The sequence below is a fragment of the Apodemus sylvaticus genome, chromosome 12 (assembly GCF_947179515.1).
Source record: "Apodemus sylvaticus chromosome 12, mApoSyl1.1, whole genome shotgun sequence".
Lineage (NCBI taxonomy): Eukaryota > Metazoa > Chordata > Mammalia > Rodentia > Muridae > Apodemus > Apodemus sylvaticus.
Genome location: NC_067483.1, coordinates 26,202,913 through 26,213,957, shown reverse-complemented (window position 1 = coordinate 26,213,957; position 11,045 = coordinate 26,202,913). Strand labels below are relative to the sequence as shown.

Here is an 11,045-nt window from a genome sequence, read left to right as displayed (position 1 = left end):
AACTGCTATGTGACCACATGGGTACTTTCTATATATAGTAGGAAATACGTTTGTACTAAGAAAAGTGCTAAGTTCACATTTAAATGCAGCAAAACACACATCTACATGCCTACGTGCATGGAAGAAGCATCCTGTGGTCCATGCTGGGGAAGGGGCCCGTGAGAGCAGGAACATGGGTGCTTCTCTGCTCTCCTGAAGTCTTGTCCTGTTGGGGCACAAAAAGAAGGATCTAAAGCAACCTGTGATCTTACCCAGTGACAATGCCCACTCTCTCGGCCAGCAGTAACCAAGTAATCACGATGGGCTAGGAACTGCGTCAAGGGCCGTGGGAGAGCCGGGGACAAGACACGAGGCCCTTCGCCTAAGAACTGTGCAGCTGAGGCGTATGCATGGAGCTGGGGTGCAGCGTGGTTGCCTGCATGCACAAAGCTGCCCAGCTGCCCAGCTGCCCAGCCCCTCAGCACCACACATGCGCGGAGAGAGACGTGCACATTTGCAGTTGCAGCACTGGGATGGTGGAAGCAGGAAAATGAGGCCATCCTTAGCTACGGAGCAAAGTTGTAAGTCAGCCTGAGATGCAAGAGACTATCTCAAAACCCAAAGCAAGGCACGTATGCAAACAACGAGGGGTGTAACGTACAAAGAGATAAAGATGGAGTTGGGCGTGGTGGCACACACCTACAACCCAATGTGTGAGAGGAAGAGATGGGGGAGGGGAAGCAGGGGTTCCAAGCCATCAGAGAGAGAGTTCTGGTTGAATCTTACCCAGTGCCAGTGTTGAAAGATGAGGTTAATTTTCCGTGTGTGTGTGTGTGTGTGTGTGTGTGTGTGCGCACGTGAGAACAACACATGTGGAAGTTAGAGGACAACTTACAGGAGTCCCTTCTCTCCTTCCAGCACATGGATTTAAGAATCAAACTAAGGTTGTCAGTCTTGGAAGCAAGTACACTACCCACTGAACCACCCTTCCAGTCCCAAGATGAGTTTTTGTTGTTGTTGGTGGTGGTGGTTTTTGTTTGTTTTTTTATAGGTAGGAATGTTGATAAGAGGGGAAAGTGGAACCAAACCAAACTAACAAAAGCCAACAAATCTTTCCAGATGGGGAAAGGGTTCTATCCAGCACAACAGGTGTAGAAGTAACTTACAGTGATTTTTGGATTAGACTTAAGAGTCTTGTCCACAAGTAGGAATTCAGGCCTGGTGCTGTGAACCCAGTCAAACGCTGGCGCCTGCTGGGTCAGTGCTCTAAGCACCTACTACTGATGTTTTCCTAAACCACATGCTGTCTAACAGCCTTCTAAATATGTATGCTTAGACCATGCATTAGTAGAGCCTTTGCCTTGGCCAGAGAAGCTGTTCTCTGTAGTGGGCACCGGTTTATGCAGAGATTCTTAAGTAGTCAGAGTGCTTAGAATAAGCGTCTATTGAGTGACCAGCCTGAATACAACATCTACATCAACACAACGCTAAAGGAAAATCAAAGAAGCGGGGCAGAAAGAGTGAGGAACCAGAGGAAGGAAAACGTGCTGTGGAATGCTGACTTCCGGCCGTGACATGCCATTGCACTGTGATCTCCCTGCAGCTGTGGGTATCTGCACCAGACCTGCACAGGTCCGGTCAGCATTCCGGCAGGGGGCGCTACACTGACTCAGTGGATTATTAACAAAAGAGATTATGTGGCAGGGGAGGGGATGTATTGAGGGCTCTTGGTCAGGGCTGGGGTGCATATAATCGAGAGACATTGTTTACACGTACAAAATTGTCAAAGGAGAAATGAAAAGATAAACCATTTTTAAAAATTTTTTTAAAAAATGCGCAAGAGAATGAGGGAATTTCTTCAAAATAATAGAAAGTACAAGTCAAAATAGATAGATTTGGCCATGGTCGCAGCGGGAAACGGAGAGCTTCTTTTTGGTATACTGCCTAACTTTGCTAGCATACGAACTTTACCATAAATCAAAGTGTAAAACTGGGAGGGGGGAAAAAGAGGGGGGAGCCTAGACAGGAGGTCCCGCCCACTGCGCCGGGGCCCCGCCCCCGTCTGCTCAGGCAGGCTGCCCAGCCCTCAGAGGGGCCAAAATTTCTCTGCTCCTCTGGGAATCCATTAGTTTTCCACATAGTAAGTGGTGCTCTCTGGTCTGTCTCAGGCTCCGCGTTCTGCTCAGAACCCAAAGAAGCTAACCCTCGTCCCAGACAGAAACCGCCCAACTTCCCCCACGTCCCGGGACGTTTGGGCGCGTCCCCCAGCACGTCCTGGGAAAGCGTCCGCGTTGTCATGGCGACGCTCTAAGTAGGTTCCTGCGCGCCCGCCCCGGAACTATCATTTGCAGGGTAAGAGGCTTCGGATTTGTGGCTCCAAGGTGGTCGCCAAGGTACTAAAGCAGTGGGAACCCCCAGGCAGATCCCCTAGATGTTCATCTAGGGATCGGGTCCGGGTGAGGACGAGATGAGCCCTAAAGAAATGAAGGTGGTAGGAGTGAGCCTGCGTTGGATCTACTCCTTTAGCATGAGTCGGTGTTAAAGAAGAAGGGATTAGCCAGGGTGGGGCCCCGTCCAACTTGACCCTACCGGAAAGAAACACAGACAATGATTATATGGGACCACGAGCAGCAGGGTTGGGGTGAAGTTGGGCAGGCATTGGGAGGCAGAGTAGGGCGGGGAGGGGGTTAAGGGGTGTGTGTGTTGAGGATTGTGCAACCTTTGCTACTGGACGGGACACTGAGGAGAGGACAGCCCATCTTATTTCTGGAAATGATTGTTACACAGCTACCTCTACATTCTCTTGTGTCTTCTTGAAAGCTATGGGACTTCTCCAGGGGAGGAAAATAAAAAGCAAAAGTCATAGACGCGCATTCTGGATTTTACCTTCAATGTCAGGGGATTCTCCAAGCAGCCCCCTGGCTTGTTTGAAGGAGTCAAGAGTTGTGGATGATACAGAAAACGTGGGATTGGGAGGCAGTGAGATGGCTCAGTGGGTACCTGTGCCTGCTTTGCAAGCCGGAGACACAAGAGTGGGAGGAGCCAGCCAGCTGCGCAGAGTGGTCCTCTGACCTCCACACGACCTCCACACGTGCACCTGCTGCTCCCCACCATCCCCACAAAACACTAAAGGGTTTTCAAATGTGGAATTTGTAAAGTTCTGTTTCAAGGCAATGAATTGTTAATGCCGAATGATGTCTAAAGTAGCAATTGAGAAAGAATATTAAAGGGGGGTGGGAACGGGTGTTCAGGAGGAAAGTGGACTTTCCGATGACTGTCATGCCCCAGGTCTCTGTGATACAGTCACCTCCAGGCTCCATCACCCCTCTATCACCCCCTATTAGCAGACAGGTCCAGAAGGTGACATATGAATGCAAAGCCTCAGTATGTTCAAGGAACCCTTGTTCATGTCTCGGTGAATGTGATATGGAGACATGTCAGAAAGAGACTTTTAATTGTCAACTCTACACAATCTAGAATCATCTCGGCAGGGTCTGGATGAGGAGTTACCTAGATCAGACTGGCCTCTGGGTGTCTGTGGGTCAGATGGTAATTGATGTGAGAAGACTTGGCCTTCTGTGGGCAGCGCCACGCCCGAGGCTCTGTACTGTGTGAGGCTAGGAAGGCAAAGGGAACGCCTACTATGGGAGCATGTGTTTCTCTCTGCTTTTGACTGCGGGTGTTAATGTGACGAGTTGTTTGAGCTCCTGCCTCAATTTCCCCTTGATAATCTGGAGCTGTAAGGCCAAATTAACCCTTTCCTCCCTTGTACCAATTCTTTTTGTCAGGATGTCTTGTCATTGACAACAGAAAACTAGGACGCTTTCCAGATGTATTGGCCCTCGAGCATCTCTCTTTCTCCCCTCCCCCTTCCGTGCCCGAGAAGCATCTCGGGAACACATCTTAGAAAAGCTTGGGAGAGTCATGGGAGAGTTCGGAGCGTGCTGCCATATTGGGTTATGCTGTGTGATGTCAAATGATTAATGAGATGGCCCCGTGTGGGAATGCAGTGTCCCGCAGATGAGAGGCGGGGAGGGCCGGAGCCGCAGCACACCAAGTAGAGACAAGAGGTGCATCGGTCAAAAGCTGAGAAGAAATCTGTGTGTGACTTCTCATGGTCATTCCAGGACCCCTGTTTTTCTTTCCAGGAAATAACCTTTGACTCTAGACAGACAGCTCCATTTTTCACGGGGAGATGGCGGCTGTGAAAAGCCCCATGCAGGAACTAAAGCACGCAAAAGAACCCTTCGATAAGATGTCACCCCTCCTCTTGAAGAGCCTGGTGGAGGAGCCCAAGAAAAGAACGGAAGTGCCTAACCACCTTCTGGAATCCAGTAAGCGGGCGGCAGACCTGTGCCTGTGAATGACATCTCCAGGGGATCCAGGGTTCAGGAGGCTGGGGCTGTGGGTGCTGACCTAGCTGTGTCACTGTGTATCGTGATACCCAGTATCACTATGCATAGGCTCATAACAGGTTTTGTTATTAAGACAAAGCTATTAGATCTAGCTGCTTAAATGGTAGATTTTAAAAAATACTCATTTTTATTTTCATTTATGTATGTTTATGTGTATATGGCACATGTGTTGTGGGCGCTGATGGAGACTCTAAGAGCCCCTCAGATGCCCTGGATCTGGAGTCCAGGCATTTGTAAACCATGCAGCATGGGTGCTAAGAACCAAACTGAGGTCCACAGGAAGAGCTGAAAGTGCTCTTAACCACTGAGCCATTTCTCCTGCCTCCAAACAGTAGGTTTTGTGGTAAAAAGCACTCACCAGTTCAATGACTATCATTCCTTCACATGTTGCTCTTTCTGTCCCACTGTGTGAAGAAAAGTAGGATGGGAAGTGAGGAACATGAGGCTGGGACCATAGGTCAGTAAGTAGAGCATTTGTCTTGCAAGCACAAGGCCGTGAGTTCAAATCCTAGCTCCCACATAAAAACTGCGGTGTGGACTTGTAACCTCAGCACTGACGAGGACCCCTGAGGATCAGGGATCCTTGAGGCTCCCTGGCCAGCCAGCCTAGCTGAGGTAAGACCCTGCCTTACAAAAAACAATGTGGACAGTGGGTAACAACCAAGGTTGTTCAGTACACACACACACACACACACACACAGTTAACATTTGAATAAAAGCACAATAGCAGAGAGAGCCTGGAATACTCCCTGACCAAGGCTGACATGCCCCAGGCATGTGGAGAAAATATGACTGCTACTCAGATGACTGAAAGCCCACTGCACTGGGCTGGAAGCATCCTGATTCGTGGTTCATCATCCACCATTGAGCCTCTGACCTTTCCCCAGCCCCGCCCACTTCCATTTCCTGAAGTGCTTTTCTCTCTTAATAAACTATTTCTGTTTTACCACCACTCACATGTCCCTGATACAATTCCTTGCTCTGGAATGTAAGAACCTAGACATCCCAGGGAGCACCCTCCAGGAGCACCCTCCCTCCAGTGTCCAATGTGCCCGTAACACCACAGACAATTTCCATCCTCGGCCAGTCTTGGGACGACCACGCTTCTTACCTCAGTTTCCTTTCTGGAACCCCTTACTCACATCTCTGCCCTGCTTGAAGACTCTCAAGCGCTCTCTGTGTACTGAAGTCACAGTTCTGATAAGCATGGGGAGTCAGAGAGGCTCGACCTTGTCAACCTCAGCAGTCTAAGGAGTTCCCCTAATCTGTAGGGACCTCGCTTGGGCCAAACCAGGATTCATTTCTTTGACACAGAAAAAATTTCAGAACTTGCCAGTTTAGGAAGTAGATGTATTATATTATTATAAAATATGTCTTAATTGTGGATTTCATTAAAATATATTTTAGTGAAGTTTTCAGCACAAAGGTTAAAAGAAAGAGAGATGCACGGCAGAAATCAAGACAAAGGTATTGATGCAGACATATATAATTAACCATCTTGTTAGTAGACGTATATGCCCTTTGGTACACTCCCTTTGGTGCCCTTTGGGGGCATTCAGCGGGTGGGGAGCCATGACTGCTCCCCACTGTCATGTTTAGTCACCCCATCTTGGTGTCATTTCCACTGCTCTGGTGAAATTCTCTGACGATGGAGAAAGGGTCTATTTCAGCTGACCGTCCATCAAAGCCAGGAATTCAGGGCAGGAACTTCCGGCAGCCAGTCACATGACACCCATAGCCAAGACGCATGCTTGTGCTCATCCGGTTTCTTTATACAGTCCGGGTCCCCCATATCAGGGAATGGTGCCCCCACAGTGTCAGGCTGAGTCTGCCCACATCAAGACAGCCTCATATAGACGTGTGCACAAGGCAACTTGAAATTAGGGCACGGCTCTTCCTCCCAGCCCCATGCTCCTAGAAATAAGACTCAGACTCAAAATATATTTGCAAATATCTTGGCCATATAGCTAGGCTCTCTCTGATTAGAATCATAACTTAAGATAGCCTGTTTATTGTAATCTTCATTCTGCCATACATACACGGCTGGTTACCTGTGCCCAGGTACTATGTGTCTGTCTCCTCTTTTCTTCCCAAGGAGATCTCCTGCCTGGCTCTATCCCAGAATTCTTTCTCCTCCCGGATGTCCCACCTCTATATCCTGCCAAAGCCATAGACCATAGGCTTTTTAATTGATAGGTCATGCATCCACACAATACACGAGATATTCTCTCCACAATAGCTTTATCTAGAGTCTAGATCTAGAATTTCAATTCTAGACAGTCCTTCATTGACATCATCTAGACGGTCCTCTTCTCCTAGGTCTATCAAGTTTATAATTAAAACTAACCACACCCCCAATACAACTGCACCAGTCGTTCAAGTCCCACCTTAAACCTTAGAAATGCAGCTATTTCACGGCTACTCCTATTCCATGGGGCTCTTTTTGGCGGCTTAAGACTGTCAGGCACACACTGTCATACTTGCCCATTTCTCGGCAGGAACACTACATGCTGCTTCATGACCCTAAAACAAACAAAATTAGCATTAGAAAAATATCTGAACTGGATTAGAGCTGTAGCTCAATTGTTAGAGCCCTGGCCTAGCACGTGTAAGGCCCTTGCTTCCATCTCCAGCATGGTGCAAAGTGCGGTAGCTAGCACTCAGGAGATGAAGGCAAAGAGTTAGAAGTTCGAGATCATCCTTTGGCTAGACAGAGAGCTTGATGCAGCCAGGGATACAGGAGACCCCAACTTAAAAAAAAATAAGAAAATAAGTGAGCGGCTCGGCTCGCTGGCCAGAGCTGACTGCTTTCTGATGACCTGCTGTGCATAAGCTGTGAGTCTCGGGCCCACTCCACTTCCACGCAGTGGAAACACTGGCTCCATATTGACATGGTTAGGGTTTAGAAGGCACCTCCAGCGGGTTCCAGGTTCTTGTGACTCAGAACAAGGAACCAAACAGAGACAGGGAGATTAGCAGGAGCACATGTATCTGAGAGCTAGAGCGTGTGTGTGTGTGTGTGTGTGTGTGTGTGTGTGTGTATTTGTGACTCAGTCAATAAAGTAAGGTGCACAAGCCGGGACCTGAGTCCCCAAGGTTTTCAGAAAGCCAGGCATGGGAAAATGCATGTGTAATCCCAGTGCTGGGAGGTGGAGACAGGAGAAACAAGGACTCACTGGGAATCAAGCACAGTTGAATCGGGAGTTCTAGGGAAAAGGTGAGAACTCCACTGATAGAAAGGGGTGTGGCTTCTAGGGAATGACACTCCACAGGATCACACATGAATGTACACACACACACACACACACACACACACACATATGGACACAATGAGGCGGGAGCATAGAGGAAAGAAGGGGCATGTAGGTCAGAGCGGCTCCCCAGTATGCAGAGTGGAGGCTTTCATGTTGCAGTGCAGGCCTTTAGAGCATGTGCTTAGAGCATGTGCATGGAGCTGGCTTTCTCTCACAAACGCTCTCGGTTACTTGAGGTTTAACATAGTTTCATGTCGTGCATGCCCCATCGGCATCTCAAAATCTCCACCCAAGGGCGTGCGTTTTAGTGTTATAATGTACCACACATCACTTTCAGACACCCTGAAGTATCTGTGTCTGTGCCAATGGCTCCAGAGGGGAGAAGGATTCCAGCCATTTCTTAATGCCAATGTTTATCAAGCTTTTGCCAAGGTCTGCTGGATAGTTTTCTGTCAACTTGACACGAGCTCAAGTCATCTGAGAGGAGAGAACGCAACTGAGACATGCTTCCTGTAGGATCAGACTGTAGGCAGGCCTGCAGGGAAGTTTCTTAATTGGTGATTGATAGAAATCCTGCCCATTGTGGGTGAGGCCATCCCCGGACTGGTGGTCCTGGGTTCTATAAGAAAGCAGGCTGAGCACGCCAGTAAGCAGCACTCCTGCATGGCCTCTGCATCAGCCCCTGCCGCCGAGTTCCTGCTCAGTTTCAGTTCCTGCCTGGCCTTCCCTCAGTGGGCTGTGAGTCCGTAGGACACATAAGCCAGGCAAATCCTTTCCTCCTCAAGTCGATTTTGGTGATGATGTTTTATCACAGCAACAGTAACTCTAACCATGAAACAAGTTGTTGGGTTTTTTCATATTCTCGCTTTGAAACCTTTATGTAAACGTGTATAATGTGGGCTAGGAAGATGGCTCAGTCAGTTAAGTTCTTGCCTTGAGAGCATAAGGATGCCAGTCAAACCCTGCAACCCATGTAAAACACACACACACACACACACACACCAGCAGCAGCAGCACCACCAACAACAGCAATAGCAACAACAGCAACAAGAAAACCCGCGTCTCTGGGATATGTGTTTGCAGTCCCAGCACTAGGGGAGCAGAGCCAGGCTGGGGCTCGAAGGCCAACCAGCCCAGTCTACCTTCTAAGTTCCAGGCCTGTGCTGCGACACCTCATCTCAGAAATCAAAAGAAAAGTGGACAGCACAAGAAACACCACCCCAGAGGTTGTCCTTTGACCTCCACAAGCACACACACAAGGACATGCATGACACATGTAGAAGTGGGCAGTGAGCACGCACGAACACAGACAGATGGAGTGGAGGGGATGGAGAAGGCTGACCCGCCGAGGGCACTTGCTGCTCTGCAGACCGGAGTCCGTTCCCATCACTCACACCAGGCAGCTCAAAGCTGCACGGAACTCTAGCTCTGGGGGCTCAGACATCCTCCCCTGGCCTCTGTAGGCACACAGGCACAGACAGACAGACAGACAGACATTTCTTTTGGGATTCAGAATCAATCTTACTGGCAGCTGAACTCACTGTGCTTAAAGATCCCTCAAGTAAGCCCTTACCCATAAGAAGTTCTTCAGTGCAGTGCTCTCTTTGATAGCTCACGATGAACGTGTCTGCCTTTCTTTTATAGAGGTTTATGCCAAGCTTCTGAACAATAAAGTCATCCAGGCCAGACCAGGCATAGTCCATTTCGGAGGCTATGAGATAGAAAAAGAGCACCAACAGATTCTGGTAGGTACTGGTTAAAGGCACGGGGTCGGGGAAGGGTTTATGTTACTAATTCAGATATAGAGCAGGGGCTGGGGGGATGGCTCGGTCAGAAAGGTGCTTGCTCTACAAGCATGAGGACCTGAGTTCGATTCCCAGCACTATGTCAAAAGGCTGGGTATGGTGGCATAGGCTTGTAAGCCCACTTTCTGGGAAGGTGGAGCCAGGTAGACAATGGGGTCTCCTGGCCCGCCAGACCCCAGGTAAAGATGAGAGGTCTTATTTAAAAAAAAAACACTGGGGGGTGGGCAGTGGGGTGTCTCTGTGTGTAAAGGCTCTTTCTTACCAACAAGCTTGACAGCCTGAGTTCAGTCCATGGGACCACAGGGAAGAGGGAGAAAACAACTTGTCCTCCAACTTCTATAAGCAGTGACATGTCCCTGTCCCCGTAAGTACATAAAAGTAACAACAAACTTTAAGGTAGGGCCCTCAAGGTAGCTCAGCTGCTTAAAACACTTGCCACCAACCCTGACGGCCTGACTTTGCTCCCCAGAATCCCCAGGGCAGAGCAAGAATCAGTCCCTATAAGTCACCTGAGCTCCACACTCAGGCCACGGTGATGCTCGGCCTCCCAGTAAATATGTACAATACAATATAAAAAACAAACTAGAAAATGACTAAGGAAGACACCCAAGGCTGACCTCTGGCCTCCACACACAAACACACACAAGCATACAAGTACTTGAACACACACACACACACACACACACACACACACACAACATGCACACACATGGGGGGGGGTCACTCAGTCAGAAAGGCAGTTCCTTGAAGAGAAATTAGAAAGGGCATCAGTGTTCTTGAATGAATGAACTCCACTCTGTCAAAGGACTCCTCTCAGCATCCTTTCTAAAACTGTGACCCCCCTGTCCACTTTAGGGACCAGGGTCTGTCCGGGCCTCACGGTAGCTCTGAGAGAAGCTATTTAGAGGAGTACTCCTGGATCCAAAAGCTTATCTCACTTGGTCCAGTCCACAGGGGATTGAATGATGGGGTGGGGACTGCACTGTGTTCCTCCAGACCTGTGTGGTCACAACAGCAGGGGAGAAGAGGTCCCTTTCCTAGGACATCCCAGGTAGAGGTCCCTTTAGCCAGCTCTGGTCAGGTGCCATGCCTGTCCAGAGAAGATGTGTCTAGGTCTGGGCACTCCAATGTACTCATTCTCTCTGCCAGAAGGACTGATTTAGGCATGACCCCTGACCGGAGCCTGCCAAAGAGAGTTCTGGCTGAAACCTTGTCTTTGCTGTTCTTTTTTTTTACCATGTGTGTTGAGATTCAGATATTAACATAAGCAACATGAGCAGACTGGAGAAAAGGATTAGCAATTAAGAGTGCACACTGCGGAAGTGTGCGGTTCCCGGAACCCGTGTGGGGTGGTTCACCACTACCTATAGCTCTAGCTCCGGGGGGTCAGACATACCTTTTTAGCCTCCGCTGGTATCTACACGCATGTGCACAAACCCCCACAAAGACATACATGTACACACAATTAAAGATAAAATCTTTAAGATCGGAAGTGTTAGCTCTGTCCTGCCGGAGGGCAGTCCCATGCCTGTTTTGTGGCTTATTGCTACCTCCTCGTGGTCCAGCACGATGCCAGCCACACAGAAGACACT

General features: G+C 49.0%; 1 protein-coding gene across 1 annotated transcript in view; it reads left to right on the top strand.

Annotated features, from left to right (window-relative positions):
• Positions 1-4,174: 4,174 nt before the first annotated feature.
• Positions 4,175-11,045, top strand: part of Cfap221 (cilia and flagella associated protein 221) — a 79,448-nt gene continuing 72,577 nt past the window's right edge. The window contains exons 1-2 of the mRNA XM_052201188.1: positions 4,175-4,313; positions 9,293-9,393. Coding sequence (XP_052057148.1) covers positions 4,175-4,313; positions 9,293-9,393 — 240 coding nt within the window. The remainder of the gene's footprint in view (positions 4,314-9,292; positions 9,394-11,045) is intronic.